Source organism: Diadema setosum, chromosome 19, assembly GCF_964275005.1.
Source record: "Diadema setosum chromosome 19, eeDiaSeto1, whole genome shotgun sequence".
Classification (NCBI taxonomy): Eukaryota; Metazoa; Echinodermata; class Echinoidea; order Diadematoida; family Diadematidae; genus Diadema; species Diadema setosum.
Genome location: NC_092703.1, coordinates 34,977,058 through 34,998,218, shown reverse-complemented (window position 1 = coordinate 34,998,218; position 21,161 = coordinate 34,977,058). Strand labels below are relative to the sequence as shown.

General features: G+C 38.1%; 1 protein-coding gene across 1 annotated transcript in view; it reads left to right on the top strand.

The window, feature by feature from the left end:
* Positions 1-1,170: 1,170 nt before the first annotated feature.
* Positions 1,171-21,161, top strand: part of LOC140242471 (organic cation transporter protein-like) — a 37,384-nt gene continuing 17,393 nt past the window's right edge. The window contains exon 1 of the mRNA XM_072322205.1: positions 1,171-1,320. Within this exon, the coding sequence (XP_072178306.1) occupies positions 1,171-1,320 (150 nt within the window). The remainder of the gene's footprint in view (positions 1,321-21,161) is intronic.

Here is a 21,161-nt window from a genome sequence, read left to right as displayed (position 1 = left end):
GTGATTAGAACTCTCCTGATATCTCTGGGTGATTATAGTAGTTCACTTCGAACCATATCAGACAACGCTTCAGCACAGATAATGACGAAGACCAATAGGCTGACCGACGATGGTTTAACCATATGGATTAGTAGCAAACTGGTCTTTTCAAAGTTTTCCATTTTCATAGAATATTCAAGTTTGATTTGAATAAGAGAGCAACCTCGAACGTAATATTACAGGCTTCATGAAAGATATGTTATGGCAACTTATCGTATAGAAATGTGATGGTAGTAATTAAAAACCACTCTCATATCACAGAAGATGAGGTGATTAATAGTCTCACAAGAAAAAAAAAAGAAGGGGAAATAAAAAGAAAACCTATGTATTTCGCACCATTTGTTGTTGTTGTCGTCGTCGTTTTTTGCTTGTTTGTTTGGATTGTTTTTTGTTTTTTTTGCACTAACGATGATTCTATACCACGTTGCTTGCAACCAAAATTATCACGCTGTGAAAAACTCGACAAGCTATAGAATTCCATAACATTATTAGGTTAGTTCTGATTTTGAACTTTTACGGTTCTGTTCTTCTGACTTTCTGTTCTTCTGACTGTACTCCTGATCTTATACTCAATTATAGCATGGAGGGATTTCACTTAAAGACACTCTACTTTGAGAGAACTTTGAACTCCGAGGAGAGCATGCACCCCATTATGATTACTGATTGATTACAAACCATAAACCTTGCATAGAATTGGGGATAGGTGAGCAATACAGAAGACAACTGTGGTTTGTCCTTGACCTGTGGGTTAACTTAGTAACATTACATAAGGAGCTTATTTATTCTCAGTTCTCACATATTATACAGACCAACATGCTGGACTACGGCTGACTGGCAACTGTCGTAGCCCCGAAGACATCGCTTAGGAATATCCAAATTGATTTGGCGTACGACATAGTAGCATACACATTATGTCATGTATGCCCCAACAAGTACTTGGGGGAGTTTACATGTATGCATTGTAAAATGCAAATTTGGATTTGAAGTTTGACGGGTAGAGAAGTGAGTCAACTGAGTCTCTCTCACTCAGTCTGCATTCATGCTGCTCCATTACTATCAGTACGTCTGGTGAAATGACAGACCGAGAGATTGGAAATATTGCAATAATTACGGCCAAGACTAAGATGCACCATGCAGTTCGAGGACTTACTCAAGATCTTGGGGGAGTTTGGACGCTACCAGCGATTGGTGTACTCCCTCGTCTGTTTCCTGATGTTCTTTACACCCTGGGAGGACTACATCCTCGTCTTCCAGAGCGCACCTGTTGACCACTGGTGTGCGGTATGGTCCGATTTTCTTCTCTTAACATAGTAGGCCTATGACACTGCTCGTTCGTGGGTCCAAATGAAAATATTGCTATCTACTACTTCCTCCACAAAATCTGGTACTGCTAAAGTGCTGTGGGGTTTTGCGGTCCAAGTTAAATTGATATTGCATTCATTCAATAAGGAAGGTTCTGATCATATCGCTGTTAACACAGCGGTTTTTGTCTTATGAATTATGCTTTCAATTCGTGTTATTTGTATTCATGTCAATTAGATGTAAAAAAAAAAATGCCATTCAATTAGAAAAAGAAATACTCCGGCTTCACGAAGTGGCCATTCTATCTAGCGAGAGACGGTATGATATTGCGCAATATCTCAGCATTCAAATTTGTTTCGGATCAATCTAAAGCAATCAAATCAGCTGTTTGGTGTGTTCTCATTGTTATCATATAATTGTTTTTGTTATTACCCTCATTGTGTGCTTTATCATTTCCTTGTCGTGTCGTTAAGTCGCATTTCAGCCTTTACAATCATTACATGGAAACTCACAATTACAATAAAATGCTCATTTTCTTTTGCGACCACACGAAATGGATCGAAAACCCCATCCTCATACACTGTAACTCTACAAATGCCAATATCGAAGTAGTTTTTTTTTTTTTTTTTTTTTTTAAGCCCAGTTTCGTCAAAATTGTATCCGATTTAACGAAGCTATCTTTCAATTTCAAATGAAATTGAAAGATTACCACAACCAAAATTCAAAAAGCCAGGTAGATCATCAAATTTTATTTTATTAGCGTGCGATTTCATGATTTTTTTTTTCATAATTTTAAACATTAATGTATAAAGCGCGATCAAATTAAAGATTGATTAATTTCGAAAGATTTGGTTTTTTTTATTTTTGGATTAACGATTAACGTGCCTTCGGAATTAGGAACCTTGGAAATAACGAACTGTAGTCTGTTATTCCGAATGTTCATAAGTAAGTAAGGTTCGTTAGTATGCAGATTCTTTCATTTTGGGACTATCGAACCTTAATTATTTCTTTTTCAGTTTAGCAAACCTTCGGAATAACGAACTTTGGATACACGTAACTAAACAAATGTTCGGATTTTTCTGATTAAGAAACAAAGGGAACCTTATTTCATTTTCGTATCAACAAACCTCCGAAAGTAACGAACATCACCCTTTTATTTCATATCTTTCGGCAAGCATGCTCGAATTGTTTCCTCGAAAAATCTGCAAGCCAACATCAAAGGAAAAATATTCAGTTGAAATGGGAAAACCACCGATGTAAGGGCATGGGTTAGCAATTCGACCATCGAACACGTTGTCAAAGGGCGGTGTGATCGCAAAGATGTACTAATCCAAATACTAAGTAGTCTACACTTTCTGCCCCATGCGTCTTGGAAGATGAATATTGCACCAAAATTTGAGATTTTTTTTTCTTGTACATGTTGGACAGTATAGCTGAAATGATGTGTAGGAGAAAAACTTTTAACTTTTTATCAAATATACGGCCAATTTTTTAATCGCCAAACTGTGCGATCACAAAATAATGACAGTACAATTTACATGATTTACCGCATGGAAACATTCTACCAATAAGGTCTTGCTCATTTGCAACATCTATGTACATTGCTCGAATGACAGCTTGAATCCCACCGATATACCACTGACGGTTTTGTGTGACGAAATGATAAAATTTGAAAGACAAACTTTCTGATGGGGTTTGTTGACTGATAAAGAAGAGACTGGTACAAGGAAGCACAACATAAACTCCTCCCACAGGGGGAAAAAGAACTTGACAGCGATAAAATAATAATTTACGATCGTTTTTTTTACGACGTGTGCTAACAGTCGTGTACTAAATGATCTTGCATAAGTATGACAACTTTGAGTGTCAAAGTTTGACTTCAGAATGAATCAAAGATTTCCAATGAATGACGATATACGTGTGTGGTAGGAACATAAGATTGAGCTATAGGCCTATACCTATAAGGATGGGTGGGGAGCTAGTGGGTACATCAGAAGTGAGAGCTATTTAGCTAATCCCCTACCCTGATAAACTAAGATAAGAATTTAAAATGATATAATTTTTCTTGCTCGGACACTGCTTTGCCGGGGATGAGACAGGAGAATATAGGCGGAATTCATGACTCATATATCTAAAACTGACTTATTATGATCCCATGTCTAAGACTGTCACTCAATTCATTTGTCAGTGCAAAGGTAAATGACATGCAGTATATATGGCTATGGGTTCCCTTGAAATAAAATGGCACTCCATGTTCATATATATCATGGCATCACGTTACAACTCCCCTTTTCGGCTTTATTCCCCCCCCCCCTCCCCCTCCCCATCCTACACATAAAGAAAAGAGGAAGAAAGGTTTATTATGAGACATAACTTTTTGTCAGTTTTATATTACTCGACGATTACAGTCAATGTGAACACGGAGTTCATTAATATTAGGGAGGCATGTTTACTCAAACGCATGGTGTGTTTAGCGATGTCACACTTTGTCTGTAATTTCGTTGTAATTTAGACGCGATTCCATGAGTCTGTTTTAAGGAGAGATATGGGTATTAAACAGATAAAAAACGACCTTACTAAAACATCTTCCACAGGTGTACAGGGTAATGGAACAGTGATGCTATAGTGGACTTCAGACTTAAGATTCCAATGATTAGTATCAGATGTAGTATTATTCCCAGTTTGTCCCACACAAATAAAAACGAACGCAATACAAGCATGACATGTATGAAAAACAATACCAGTACGAGCTGAGCAAACTTTGTATCACTATCCTTGAATATCGCTTGAAAGACAATAATGTATAATCACATAACTATGTTGTCCCCCGCTAAATCCAGAGACAACTTCGGCAGCATGGTGAATACTTCACAATATTACGATTTTGCATTATCAAAAAGTGATTATCAAAAAGTGATTATCAAAAAGTATGAATTGAACTAGCCAATTTCGAAGCGCACAGCAATCCCGCACCGCCCCATAACGAATTTTGTTATGAATGTGTTGACACGTCATCTTAAATTATGAAGAATTAAATACTTTGCATAAAAAGTGGTAAAGCGATGATTTTAGGGGTAAAGGACATGGATAATACAGTTGCCCCCTCCCCTCCCCGCACTAGAGAAAATTCCCTCCCCCGTACGATGTATTTGCTGACATTTATGAGGTCATAATGCCACATAAATAATAAAGTGTATATCATTTCTTTTCCATTCACTAAGCAGTGTAACCTCCTCCCCCTTTACGAACCATAAAAGTTGCTCAAATCAATTAAGTTTTAACGATAGATTCGATAACTTAAACCATAAATGGAGCGTTATGATTTTACCACAAATCAGTCAAAGCGATCATAAATGAAATAACTGTAAACGTAATAAATTCTTTAAAGAGTTAACTTCGGTTACCTAAGTATAGCATTAATTGGTCGTATAGAGGTTACACCTCGAAAAGCTTTGTCAGTAACTTTTTGTCCGACCTTATCAATCTTTGCCGTCAAAACCTTTCCTACTGGCATGACTGGTCACGAAGTGGTGGAGTGTATTGGCTCCTAGTGCTCTCCCGTTGTAAAGAAGTCCTCGGGACCGGTGATTATCTTTCGATATATCGAAATTTCGTTACAGCCGAACAGTATAAAAAGTACATAAAAAAATATATAGATGATAATATTGAGACCTGAATTCTTACTTCGTTGAAACTAGAGTTTCGCTATAACCATGTCCGTTGTAACGGGAGTGCACTGTATCCGTATTATTGGGTTAGTGTGTGTTTTTATTTGTGTTTTTGTTTCGAACCACCCTCGGACTTCGAACTCGGAGAGTGATGACTTGTATTCGACACAGATCAGGATGAGATTATGGAGTCGAATCTAACGCTAATATGACAAATTAAATAACAGCAATGACAATGACAATATATTGCCGGGCTGTGACCTGTATACTTATGAACTGCCCATGATAGGAGAGCCAAATCTATTCCTTTTACGTGTACTTAGTAATTGATTGTTCAACAATCCTGGTTGATTTCGATTTTCACACTTTGGGTTTGATAATATTTCATTTCTGGATGAAATGTTCGTTTCATATATTTTCATAGTTTTCACTTCTCTGCTTATAAATTACTTGCCTATAAACATCACACTTGTCATGCTTATGCTTTTGGATTACATTCTTATGAGGCAGGTTGTGGAAGACACACCCCATTCACGCCATAAGAGCTTTTTGGTCAAATGTTAATCATATTGCGACGTCATTTAATCCATGTCTTGTGGAATTCCGTGAGAATTTTACCTTTTTCCCCTTTTTGGTATGCAAGTATAGGCATGCACGGCTTACATTGAATGACTCAATGAGCCTCATTACGCCGTATCTCGTATTCTTTTGACTTCAGTAAAATTTAAAAGAAGATTTGGCAAGACCAGTGGCGTATGGGGGGGGGGGGGCAAGGGGGGCACGTGCCCCGGGCGCCACTCCTTAGGGGCGCCAAAAAACGAAAAAATCGGAGAAAAAAAAACGAAGAAGAAGAAGAAGAAGAAGAAGAAGAAGAAGAAGAAGAAAACCTGACCCAGACGGGGGGAGGGAGAATGGGGGGGGGGGGGGGGCAGAAAACCAAATCAAACAAGATATAAACAAAACATGATGATGACGCGGACAAAATGACAATGTCTATTGTGTTCACACATGTCATTTTATATTTAGCAGGCAAAATGTTACACGGAGCAGCGGCTGCAATTTCATTCCTTTTGAAGCGATCGCCGATTGGATCAAAAGAGGGCGTCAATGGTTTCGAACATACGGGAGGGGGGCGCAAAAAAAAAACCCCCAACCAATCAAACAAGCTAAGAACAAAACGTAATGATGACGCGGAAATATACAAATTTCGGCTCACTCGCTCGTACTAATTTAGAGTATTTTTTCAAGTCCTCAGTTTGTTGGTATAAATCGTTATCTATAAGGCCATCACTATTGATTAGAATTGTAAGATTCTAATAAGTAAAAAATGACAAGAATTCCATGTTTTGTAAGCTGAAATACAAAAATTTTCGGCTCGCTCGCTGCGCTCGCTCGCCAAGATTTATCCAAAAAAAAAAAAAAGAAGAAGATAAGAACAAAGAGGGCGCCAATGGTTTCGAACATATACGGGGGGGGGGGGGGCGCCAAAAAAACCCCCCACAAGATAAGAACAAAACGTAATGGTGGCGCGGAAATATACAAATTTCGGCTCACTCGCTCGTATGATTTAGAGTATTTTTTCAAGTCCTCGGTTTGTTGGTATAAATCGTTATCTATAAGGCCGTCACTATATATCTTGATTAGAATTGTAAATTTGATAAGCAAAAAATGACAAGAATTCCATGTTTTGTAAGCTGAAATACAAAAATGTTCGGCTCGCTCGCCAAAATTTATCAAAAGAAAAAATATATAAGAACAAAACGTGATGATGACGCGGATAAAAATTAATGACAATGTCTATTATGTTCACTCATGTCATTTTATATTTAGCAGGCAAAATGTTACACGGAGCAGCGGCTGCAATTTCTTTCGTTCTGGAGCGATCGCCGATTGGATCAAAAGAGGGCGTCAATGGTTTCGAACATACAGGGGGGGGGGGGGGGGGGCGCAAAAAACAACAAATCAAACAAGATAAGAACAAAACGTAATGATGACGCGGAAATATACAAATTTCGGCTCACTCGCTCGTACTAATTAGGTGATACGCTATCAGCGTATCACCTATTGTGATTGTCAAAATCTCTCTTTATTAGGTGATACGCTATCAGCGTATCACCTATTGTAATTGTCAAAATTTCTCTTTTTAGGTGATACGCTATCAGCGTATCACCTATTGTAATTGTCAAAATTTCTCTTTTTTTTTATTCTTCTTTCTTTCTGCCACATTTTGTGTCGTCAATATCTCAACAATGACATCACGGAATGACATGACATTTTCAGTCAACATGTCTCATAACAATATCTAGCCACAATAAGGTTTTCATGACAGTAACGTATCTATGACGTCATCTAGGCGCCATTTTGTGATTTTCGGACCTTGTCACATGATCAATCATAACTTCATAACTAGATGTCATTTCTGTATCATTTTCGCTGGACATAAAGTTCAGGTCACGCTCTATCTTACTTTCTAACGCTAGTTACCCAGGTCATCATTAGGCGCGCGTAAGCGCGCGTCAAAATTTTAAAAGGCTCAAAACGACTTCCCAATGGGAAATCTCGAAGTTTCAGACAATTATAAGCGTTTCAAACATTTTCTCGCGTGCGCGTCCGTCCGCGCAATTTCGCGCGCAGAGCGCTTAAGAAACATGGAAATGCAATTTTTTTGACTGATTTGGATTCCTGATACTTTGAGTAACAGTATCCATTGATTTCCGATCGATTTCGACCCATAACAAAGGAATGCACAGGCGTCAAAGTTGAAATTCCGCACGCGCGTCTTTCTGCAAATATAGTGAAAAAACATGTCTTTGTTTATTTCGTCATAGCTCTTTAAATCGTCCGTTGACCCTATATTTCTATTGCATATTACAAAAGCATATGAATTGTAAATAACATTCCAAGTATCAATATTGCCAGAGAAACGCGATGACGTCATCAAATCGTCATTTTATATAAAAAAAGTGGAATTGATTTTTTTGAGGTACTGTTTCTGACATTCATTTGCTCGTATCTCTGTTGTTTAAGCTCAATATTATCCCAAATTCAGATATGTTGTACTTTGAACATTTGCCTCTCAAGTCCATGTGATGGTTTTGATATATGATGACGTCATCATACTAGAAATTGTGATTAAAGGTAAAGACTCAAAATCAGACAAGTTTACGTGTTATGTCTATGGGAGGTGATTTTTTTTCAAACCATGCATTGACTTGACAACGTTTAAGCACCTTTACCTCATCTGATTTTGCTCCATTTCCTCTGAAACATAAATATGTTGTAGCTGAGACAATAAGCTGCAGTCATCATGCATTTTATATTTTCAAATCTCCTCGTCAGGTCGACAATTTTGTAGTTAAAAACTGAAAATGAGAATGCAATCTGTACGGAATGATTCCCGATTGTTCTTTGCAACTGTATATTGGTCGAATCCACGCGGCCACTTGTGGGAAGTTGAATAGCGCCATCTCAGTCAGCACTGTCACGACAGTATAATCATACATTTAAGTTTCGCATAGAATCTCCAGGACAGCCATATGGCGTAATCGCTTAGCGCGCTGGGTGTTCATAACGCCATACCGGAAGGCGAGAAGTTCGACTCCCGCGGAAGTTTTCTCTTTCTTTTTTTTTTTTTTTCCGGCTATTCAGCTTTACTCCGATGTCATTTATCGTATTATTTTACCAAGTATACGTAACCCATGAACACGGCTGCTCTATTTCCCTCGTTTTGTATTGGAGTTTGGAGATTGGGTTTGCTTCATTAATTTTGTCACACTTAATGTTGTAAATTGCCCCTTGTTACAGTGTCCCGCTTGCCACCTTTCGTTTGCTCTTTCCTTTTCTCTTCATTGGTTCTTGTAATATTGTAACAGGATAGGTAGGAACATGTACGTTTAGATAACTGGCAGGAATGGGAGCTGAATTGATTAACTCTAGTCCAGGTGTATGGCGTCTCGCTCATCTCTTTGAAATTCCAGGTTGTTATTGTTTGACCCAATAACGGAGTTGTAGACAGGTTTTATGTTGCTATAGAGGTATCTTGTGCCACATGAATGGAAGGCATCACTGTTTAGTAGTAGTAATGAACTTTTTCATGTTGTAAATGATATAAAGATATGAATTTCACATCCAATCTTCGGGACAGCCGTGTGGCTTTATAGTCGCTTAGCGCGCTGCATGGTCATTATGCACTACCTTAGGACGAGATGTTCGGGACCCGCAGGACGCTATTATTTTTTTTCTCTCTCTCTCTTTCTTTGTTTTTCTTTTGGCAGTTCAGCCTCATTCCGATGTCATTACCCCACGACACACAGTCACTCAAGTTCCCTTTTTTTTTTTTTTTTTGGTCGGAGGCCGGAGGTTGGATTTGCTTCATTTATCATACGTAATGTTGTAAATTGCCCTTGATATACAGTGCCCCGCTTGCCACCTTTCGTTTTCTCTTTCCTTTTCTCTACGTTTGTTCCTGTTACACTGCACAAGACAGGTCGGAAAATAATTTACATAACTCAACTGGAGCAGGAATGGCAACTGAATAAATTAACTCTAGGACAGGTGTATGGCGTCTCGCTCGTCTCTTTGAAATTCCAGGTTGCTATTGTTTGACCCAATAACGGAATTGTAGACAGGTTTTATGCTGCTATAGAGGTATCTTGTGCCACATGAGTAGAAGGCATCACTGTTTAGTAGTAGTAATGAACTTTTTCATGTCCCTCCATGTCAATTATAGTGTGTTCAAAGGGGTTGTGTGTCTATCTGCCAAAGAAAAGGAAAACCTTATTTTCGCCATGGCTATTTCTCTATACGTAACCGTAGGTGATGAGTGTTGTTGGTATCTGAGCAGTGAATAACACAACATCAGGCTAAAATCCCCCTTTTATACGCGCTAAGCGTTCAATTTGATATATCTTTATTTATGTAGTCAATCACTGCTAATGGCGTTACAGAATTATGTTATAACACCTTTCACTGAAAGTTTATAAAGCAAAGTTTATGGACAAGCAAGCAATTGTGCATGAATAATACCAATGATTTCAGAGGGAAATTATGGTATACCTAAATGTAAGGGTATCATTGCTTTGGAATTGCTGAAACAATATCTTGGCACGAGGTCTTCCACCTCTAATAACTGATCCCTTTAAAGATGTGTCGGTCACGGGTGATCGTCATGATTCATCTTTCACGTAGAAGCTTCCGTTCCACACTCTTAGTTCGAGAAGACTTACCATCATACTTCAAATTGTGATTAAAGGTAAAGACTCAAAATCAGACAAGTTGACGTGTTATGTCTAAGGGAGGTGATTTTTTTTTTTAAACCATGCATTGACTTGACAACGTTTCACCACCTTTATTTCAGCTGATTTTCCTCTGAAACTTAAGTATGTGGTAGCTCAGACAATAAGCTGCAGTAATCATGCATTTTATTTTTTCAAATCTCCTCATCAGGTTGATAATTTTGCAGCTAAAAACTGAAAATGCGAATGGAATGTGGACGAAACGATTCCTGATTCATCTTTCACATACATAAGTTTACATTCCTCATATTTTCTCGTCGAGACGTATGGCCGAGAGGATAAAGGCGACGTCACAAGATACGTGAGGTTGCACACGTACGGGTTCGAACCCCATAAGAACACGAAACAAAATACTTACATCTTTTGCTTTTTTTCTTTTATGGAGTATTCACCTTCGTCCATGTAGAAATCACGTTTTCATGTAAACGTACACACACACACACACACACACACACACACACACACAATATCCCTTTGTTTTGTGTTGGAGACCACATTGCTTTGACTGGCAACTTGGACTTGAAATTACAAATGTTAAAGTGAAAATGGCTCTTAAAAGACCGCATGGCCATGTTTGACTTTTTTTTTTTTACAATATAAAGACCTATTGGTAAATATTCATTCACATATCCTTTCCAATCAACTTACTTGGACACGCCGACACCACACGAAATTTTCAATTGGTTGCATGACAGAAACAATTTCATCTGAATTATGTAGGACTGCATAAAGAATTGGACTTCACGAATATTTCTCAATATTATATTATACTTCAAGTCGCTACTTAACATTATTTTCGTTGTCGATCACTGAAAATGAGAATGGAATCTGGTCGAAACGATTCCCGATTTATCTTTGTAACTGTATATTGATCGAATCCACGCGGCCACTCGTGGGAAGTTGAACAGCGCTATCAGTCACTTGACGTATATCGCCAAAAAACTGAATATCAATGTAAATTTGTGTTGTGTATAGCATACATAGATAGATTTAAGTTTCGCACAGGATCTTCGGATCTTCCGTGTGGCAGAATCGCTTAGCACGCTGCGTGTTTATAATGCCCGACCGGAAGGAGAGAAGTTAATCGAGTCCCGCAGGACTTTTTCCTTTTATTTCTTTTTTCTTTTCTTTTTTTCAGCAGTTCAGCTTCACTCTGATGTCATGAACACAGCTACTCTATTTCCCTTGTTTTGTATTGGAGTTTGGAGGTTGGGTTTGCTTCATTAATTTTGTCACGCGTAATGTTGTAAATTGCCCCTTGAAACAGTGCCACGCTTGCTACCATTCTTTTTCTCTTTCCTTTTCTCTTCATTTAGATTTTGTTCTTGTTATACTGTAGCAGGATATTTAGGAACGTGTACGTTTACATAACTAACAGGAATGGGAACTGAATTAATTAACTCTAGTCCAGGTGTATGGCGTCTCGCTTATCTGTTTAGAATTCCAGGTTGTTATTGTTTGACAAAAACGGAGTTAAAGACAGGCAGGGAAGGAAGTGACTTGATATTGCTTCATATTATATGAGGAATTTCGGGCAATACCTTTCCAATTAGTGTAGTGATTTTGACAGGGTTCTCTGTCGTTTATTTTCGTCATGGCTGTTTCACTAGTTTAGCCATAGGTGATATGTGTTGTTGGCATCTGGGAGAATAGAACAGATCAGTACCAAACTGGAATAGCCCTATAGCAATGTGGTAAGCATTCAATTTGTTGCATTATCTTTCTTCTTTAAAGTCAATCACTACTGATCGAATTACACCATATAATATGGCACGTTTCACTGGTAGTTTAGGAAAAGGGAGCTAATTCAATGCAAGATACAATGATATGTGCTACCATTGATTTTAGAGACGTCATTGTGGTGTGGTGCTGGTGGTGGTAAGGGAATCATTGCTTTTAAATTAATGAGACAATCCTTGGAACTTTGCATCAAGAATATAATGCATGTTCGTGCGGCGTTTTTTTTTTTTAATCCTGACGTGGACATTATTTTTCTTTATCTTGTTTTTAATTCAAGAATGTTATATCTGAATATGTTCGATTTAGTTACGGTTTCAATGCATCTTGTTTACCATCTTCTCTGACATTAAATTGATGGTTTTTAAATTTGACATTGTCTGTCTATTTGTCTGTTTATGCTCATAAAACACTGCTATAACAACTAAAACATTTGTTTCACTTGTCACACGCAATGCTATGGATTGCAGTTGTGCATGCAGTTTTCCTTTTGCCACCTCTCGTTTTTCTCTCCCCTTTTCCCTCACTTTGGTTTTGTTATACTGCAGATGGGAATGATTACAATAACATAACCCAACTTGAAGTAGGAATGAGAACTGAATAAATTAACTCTAGGCCAGGTGTATATAGCGTCTCGCTCATCTCTTTGAAATTTCAGGTTGTCATTGTTCTATCAACGGAGTTGAAGACAGGCTTTATGTTGCTATAGAGGTATCTAGCTCCACATGAATGGAATGCATACGCTGTTTAGTATTAGTAATGAACTTTTTCATGTCCATCCCTGCCAAGAAAAGTGTGTTTGACGGGGTTCTGTGTCATTGTGCCTATGAGAAAGCAAAGTTTTATTTTCGCCATGGCTGTTTCTCTATGCGTAGCCGTGAGTGATGGATGTTGTTGGCATCTAGCTGGGCAGTAAAAAACCGAGTATCATGCTATAATACCCCCCCCCCCCGTTAGGTTCTAAGCGTTCAATGTGATATATATTTCTTCTTCATTATGTCAATCACTGCTGATGGAATTACAGAATTATGCTATGACACGTTTCACTCAAAGCTTAAAAAGCAAAGTTTATGCACTATACAAGTAATGGTGCATGAATCCTATAGACCATTGATTTTAGATGAGAAATTATGATATGCCTATAGTAGGGATGTCATTGATTGGGAATTAATGACACGATTAAGCATTTTCATAATCCTTATCCTTCACTCTAACCTCCGTGAAAATATCATATTTGAATTCAACCAATAAGATGGTAAAAAATGCATGCATTCATGTTTTATCAATATACAATGTATGGACTTTCCAAACATTCAACAGCGATTATCTCAAAATGAACATTGTGTGGGTTAGCACTATATTGCATCGACCCCTTCAATTGTCTATCAAGTTCATGTCGATGTTTTCTAATTTGATGACGTCATCATACTAGAAGTTGTGATTAAAGGCAAGATATCAAAATCAGCGAAGATTACTAATCGCTGCCTCATGTTCCTGTGTTTGATCGTCCAGTCAATACCAAACTGACGACATACGTTGAATATGTTATACTTTGAACAATTGTCTATCAAGTCCATGTCGATGTTTTCTAATTTGATGACGTCATCATACTAGAAGTTGTGATTAAAGGCAAGATATCAAAATCAGCGAAGATTATGTGTTATGTCTATGGGGGGATTTTTTTTTTTTTTAACCATGCATAGACGATAACGCTCAAGCACTTTTACCTCACTTGATTTTGCTTCATTTCCTCTGAAACTTAAGTATGTTGTAGCTGAGACAATAAGCTGCAGTAATCATACATTTTATTTTTTTTCAAATCTTCTCATCAGGTTGACAATTTTGCAGCTTAAAACTGAAAATGAGAATGGAAGGTGGACGAAACGATTCCTGATTCATCTTTCACATACATAAGTTTACGTTCCTCATATTTTCTCGTCGAGACGTATGGCCGAGTGGTTAAAGGCGACGTCTCAGAGACGTGAGGTTGCACACATTCATTCATTCATTCATTTTCATTTTCATTTCATTTATTTCATTCCTTCTTTCTTTTTCGTCAAACATAACACGAAATGTATCAGAAGATATAACATAGGCATGTATTCGACTTTACATGGTAGATAATGGTTAACAAATACGAAATTATACATGCATACCGGCAAAATACAAAGTTATGTTTGGAGGATAAAAAAAAAAGAAAGAACTGAGAGGTTCACTGAAAAGCATGCTTGTAAATTGTGAACCACTCAAAAGGATTCTTGTGAATACATTAAACTTTTTTTTTTTTTTTTTTTTTTTTTTTTTTTTTTTTTACAAAGACAGGAGAGAACAAGACAGTAGAAACACAACGACATTACATGACTTTACAGTAGGGTATACCATGACACATGCGGGTTCGAACCCCACAAGATCACGAAACAAAATACTTAGCCATTTTACTTTTTTTTTCTTCAGTGGTGTATTACATATTCGTCCATGTAGAAATCACGTTCGTATAGAAACGCACCTATACACACACACACACACACAATATCCCTCTTTCTTGTGTTGGAGACCACATTGCTTCGATTGCTGCAAAATTTTGCAGGCTGACTTTATCAAACCGATTATAGTATAAGTAATGACGACTACGGAGGTGTTGTACTTTGAACAATTGTCTTTCAAGACCATGTCATTGTTTTGTACTTTGATGACGTCATCACACTGAAAATTGTGATTAGAGGTAAAGACGCAAAATTGGACAAGTTTACGTGTTATGTCTATGGGAGGTGATTTTTCTTTTAAACCATGCATTGACTTGACAACGTTTAAGCACCTTTATCTCAGCTGATTTTGCTTCGTTTCCTCTGAAACTAAAGTATGTTGTAGCTGAGACAATAAGCTGCAGTAATCATGCATTTTATTCTTTGAAATCTCCTCATCAGGTTGACAATTTTGCAGTTTAAAACTGAAAATGAGAATGGAATGTGGACGAAACGATTCCTGATTCATCTTTCACACACATAAGTTTACGTTCGTCATATTTTCTCGTCGAGACGTATGGCCGAGTGATTAAAGGCGACGTCTCAGAGAAGTGAGGTTGCATACGTGCGGGTTCGAACCCCACAAGATGACGAAACAAAATACTTTGCTATTTTACTTTTTTTTCTTCAATGGTGTATTACATATTCGTCCATGTAGAAGTCAAGTTCGTATATAAACGCACCTATACACACACACACACACACACACACACACACACACAATATCCCTCTTTTTTGTGTTGGAGACCACATTGCTTCGACTGCTGCAAACTTTTGCAGGCTGACTTTGTCAAACCGATCATAGTATGTAATGACGACGACGGAGGTGTTGTACTTTGAAAAATTGTCTTTCAAGACCATGTCAATAAGCCAGTTCGGGGTTAGCTCATGGGCACATGGGTACAAATGACCTTTCTTCTTTCTCAGTTGATTAGGCACTCCACTAGTTTCAAGCGACAGAAGGCATGAGCTTGCCCAACGTAACAATTTATGGAATTCATCAGTCATGTTCAAACAAAGGATGAACTTGCATAGACCAGGTGACCAGAATGATCCTTCCATTGACATTTTGGAAAGCATCCATTTCATTATTTTGCACTGAATGTATTAACAATCTCTTTCTATTGATATTGTCAGACACCGCTTTTGCTGTCATGTGGATGTGCTGGCAAGCACCACTTATAGGGATCAGTTGAATAATCATTACATTACAGATGCTTATCTCAGTGAATTTAAAAACCACCATGCTCTGCTGGTACAGATGACCTTTTTCTGCTCATGCTCAAAGTGGAACCCCGAACTGGCTTATTGTTTCGTACTTTGATGACGTCATCACACTGAAAATTGTGATTAAAGGCAAGGTATCAAAACCAGCCGATTATAGGTTTTATGTCTACGGCACGTATTTTTCCCAAGTCGCCAGAAATGGCATAGCGACATCAGTCGTTACAAGGCCGCATTTCCGTCTAGCAATGCAATACATGTTCACGCGGCCCCGTTTGTTGAGTGGGCATTGACTTTTTCCCCCTGTAATATCTATACATTTTTTTTTTTTTGCCTAACCATTTCCGTGGATGTCCCGTGGCCGAGTGGTTAGAGAAACGGATTTGCATGCACGCTGAATAATTTCAAGGTGCCTATATCACATTCTTTTCTTTGTCGATCACAGATGACCGACATCTGATAACCCCAAGCGTATCACCTAACTCGTCAGTCTGACGAGTTTCATATCTCGTTTTTTATTCTTCTTTCTTTCTGCCACATTTTGTGTCGTCAATATCTCAACAATGACATCACGGAATGACATGACATTTTCAGTCAACATGTCTCATAACAATATCTAGCCACAATAAGGTTTTCATGACAGTAACATATCTATGACGTCATCTAGGCGCCATTTTGTGATTTTCGGACCTTGTCACATGATCAATCATAACTTCATAACTAGATGTCATTTCTGTATCATTTTCGCTGGACATAAAGTTCAGGTCACGCTCTATCTTACTTTCTAACGCTAGTTACCCAGGTCATCATTAGGCGCGCGTAAGCGCGCGTCAAAATTTTAAAAGGCTCAAAACGACTTCCCAATGGGAAATCTCGAAGTTTCAGACAATTATAAGCGTTTCAAACATTTTCTCGCGTGCGCGTCCGTCCGCGCAATTTCGCGCGCAGAGCGCTTAAGAAACATGGAAATGCAATTTTTTTGACTGATTTGGATTCCTGATACTTTAAGTAACAGTATCCATTGATTTCCGATCGATTTCGACCCATAAAAAAGGAATGCACAGGCGTCAAAGTTGAAATTCCGCACGCGCGTCTTTCTGCAAATATAGTGAAAAAACATGTCTTTGTTTATTTCGTCATAGCTCTTTAAATCGTCCGTTGACCCTATATTTCTATTGCATATTACAAAAGCATATGAATTGTAAATAACATTCCAAGTATCAATATTGCCAGAGAAACGCGATGACGTCATCAAATCGTCATTTTATATAAAAAAAGTGGAATTGATTTTTTTGAGGTACTGTTTCTGACATTCATTTGCTCGTATCTCTGTTGTTTAGGCTCAATATTATCCCAAATTCAGATATGTTGTACTTTGAACATTTACCTCTCAAGTCCATGTGATGGTTTTGATATATGATGACGTCATCATACTAGAAATTGTGATTAAAGGTAAAGACTCAAAATCAGACAAGTTTACGTGTTATGTCTATGGGAGGTGATTTTTTTTCAAACCATGCATTGACTTGACAACGTTTAAGCACCTTTACCTCATCTGATTTTGCTCCATTTCCTCTGAAACATAAATATGTTGTAGCTGAAACAATAAGCTGCAGTCATCATGCATTTTATATTTTCAAATCTCCTCATCAGGTCGACAATTTTGTAGTTAAAAACTGAAAATGAGAATGCAATCTGTACGGAATGATTCCCGATTGTTCTTTGCAACTGTATATTGGTCGAATCCACGCGGCCACTTGTGGGAAGTTGAATAGCGCCATCTCAGTCAGCACTGTCACGACAGTATAATCATACATTTAAGTTTCGCATAGAATCTCCAGGACAGCCATATGGCGTAATCGCTTAGCGCGCTGGGTGTTCATAACGCCATACCGGAAGGCGAGAAGTTCGACTCCCGCGGAAGTTTTCTCTTTTTTTTTTTTTTTTTTTCCGGCAATTCAGCTTTACTCCGATGTCATTTATCGTATTATTTTACCAAGTATACGTAACCCGTGAACACGGCTGCTCTATTTCCCTCGTTTTGTATTGGAGTTTGGAGATTGGGTTTGCTTCATTAATTTTGTCACACTTAATGTTGTAAATTGCCCCTTGTTACAGTGTCCCGCTTGCCACCTTTCGTTTGCTCTTTCCTTTTCTCTTCATTGGTTCTTGTAATATTGTAACAGGATAGGTAGGAACATGTCTGTACGTTTAGATAACTGGCAGGAATGGGAGCTGAATTGATTAACTCTAGTCCAGGTGTATGGCGTCTCGCTCATCTCTTTGAAATTCCAGGTTGTTATTGTTTGACCCAATAACGGAGTTGTAGACAGGTTTTATGTTGCTATAGAGGTATCTTGTGCCACATGAATGGAAGGCATCACTGTTTAGTAGTAGTAATGAACTTTTTCATGTTGTAAATGATATAAAGATATGAATTTCACATCCAATCTTCGGGACAGCCGTGTGGCTTTATAGTCGCTTAGCGCGCTGCATGGTCATTATGCACTACCTTAGGACGAGATGTTCGGGACCCGCAGGACGCTATTATTTTTTTTTCTCTCTCTCTCTTTCTTTGTTTTTCTTTTGGCAGTTCAGCCTCATTCCGATGTCATTACCCCACGACACACAGTCACTCAAGTTCCCTTTTTTTTTTTTTGTCGGAGGCTGGAGGTTGGATTTGCTTCATTTATCATACGTAATGTTGTAAATTGCCCTTGATATACAGTGCCCCGCTTGCCACCTTTCGTTTTCTCTTTCCTTTTCTCTACGTTTGTTCCTGTTACACTGCACAAGACAGGTCGGAAAATAATTTACATAACTCAACTGGAGCAGGAATGGCAACTGAATAAATTAACTCTAGGACAGGTGTATGGCGTCTCGCTCGTCTCTTTGAAATTCCAGGTTGCTATTGTTTGACCCAATAACGGAATTGTAGACAGGTTTTATGCTGCTATAGAGGTATCTTGTGCCACATGAGTAGAAGGCATCACTGTTTAGTAGTAGTAATGAACTTTTTCATGTCCCTCCATGTCAATTATAGTGTGTTCAAAGGGGTTGTGTGTCTATCTGCCAAAGAAAAGGAAAACCTTATTTTCGCCATGGCTATTTCTCTATACGTAACCGTAGGTGATGAGTGTTGTTGGTATCTGAGCAGTGAATAACACAACATCAGGCTAAAATCCCCCTTTTATACGCGCTAAGCGTTCAATTTGATATATCTTTATTTATGTAGTCAATCACTGCTAATGGCGTTACAGAATTATGTTATAACACCTTTCACTGAAAGTTTATAAAGCAAAGTTTATGGACAAGGCAAGCAATTGTACATGAATAATACCAATGATTTCAGAGGGAAATTATGGTATACCTAAATGTAAGGGTATCATTGCTTTAGAATTGCTGAAACAATATCTTGGCACGAGGTCTTCCACCTCTAATAACTGATCCCTTTAAAGATGTGTCGGTCACGGGTGATCGTCATGATTCATCTTTCACGTAGAAGCTTCCGTTCCACACTCTTAGTTCGAGAAGACTTACCATCATACTTCAAATTGTGATTAAAGGTAAAGACTCAAAATCAGACAAGTTGACGTGTTATGTCTAAGGGAGGTGATTTTTTTTTTTAAAACCATGCATTGACTTGACAACGTTTCACCACCTTTATTTCAGCTGATTTTGCTCCATTTCCTCTGACAATAAGCTGCAGTAATCATGCATTTTATTTTTTCAAATCTCCTCATCAGGTTGATAATTTTGCAGCTAAAAACTGAAAATGCGAATGGAATGTGGACGAAACGATTCCTGATTCATCTTTCACATACATAAGTTTACATTCCTCATATTTTCTCGTCGAGACGTATGGCCGAGAGGATAAAGGCGACGTCACAAGATACGTGAGGTGGCACACGTACGGGTTCGAACCCCATAAGAACACGAAACAAAATACTTACATCTTTTGCTTTTTTTCTTTTGTGGAGTATTCACCTTCGTCCATGTAGAAATCACGTTTTCATGTAAACGTACACACACACACACACACACACACACACACAATATCCCTTTGTTTTGTGTTGGAGACCACATTGCTTTGACTGGCAACTTGGACTTGAAATTACAAATGTTAAAGTGAAGATGGCTCTTAAAAGACCGCATGGCCATGTTTGATTTTTTTTTTTTACAATATAAAGACCTATTGGTAAATATTCATTCACATATCCTTTCCAATCAACTTACTTGGACACGCCGACACCACACGAAATTTTCAATTGGTTGCATGACAGAAACAATTTCATCTGAATTATGTAGGACTGCATAAAGAATTGGACTTCACGAATATTTCTCAATATTATATTATACTTCAAGTCGCTACTTAACATTATTTTCGTTGTCGATCACTGAAAATGAGAATGGAATCTGGTCGAAACGATTCCCGATTTATCTTTGTAACTGTATATTGATCGAATCCACGCGGCCACTCGTGGGAAGTTGAACAGCGCTATCAGTCACTTGACGTATATCGCCAAAAAACTGAATATCAATGTAAATTTGTGTTGTGTATAGCATACATAGATAGATTTAAGTTTCGCACAGGATCTTCGGATCTTCCGTGTGGCAGAATCGCTTAGCACGCTGCGTGTTTATAATGCCCGACCGGAAGGAGAGAAGTTAATCGAGTCCCGCAGGACTTTTTCCTTTTATTTCTTTTTTCTTTTCTTTTTTTCAGCAGTTCAGCTTCACTCTGATGTCATGAACACAGCTACTCTATTTCCCTTGTTTTGTATTGGAGTTTGGAGGTTGGGTTTGCTTCATTAATTTTGTCACGCGTAATGTTGTAAATTGCCCCTTGAAACAGTGCCACGCTTGCTACCATTCTTTTTCTCTTTCCTTTTCTCTTCATTTAGATTTTGTTCTTGTTATACTGTAGCAGGATATTTAGGAACGTGTACGTTTACATAACTAACAGGAATGGGAACTGAATTAATTAACTCTAGTCCAGGTGTATGGCGTCTCGCTTATCTGTTTAGAATTCCAGGTTGTTATTGTTTGACAAAAACGGAGTTAAAGACAGGCAGGGAAGGAAGTGACTTGATATTGCTTCATATTATATGAGGAATTTCGGGCAATACCTTTCCAATTAGTGTAGTGATTTTGACAGGGTTCTCTGTCGTTTATTTTCGTCATGGCTGTTTCACTAGTTTAGCCATAGGTGATATGTGTTGTTGGCATCTGGGAGAATAGAACAGATCAGTACCAAACTGGAATAGCCCTATAAGCAATGTGGTAAGCATTCAATTTGTTGCATTATCTTTCTTCTTTAAAGTCAATCACTACTGATCGAATTACACCATATAATATGGCACGTTTCACTGGTA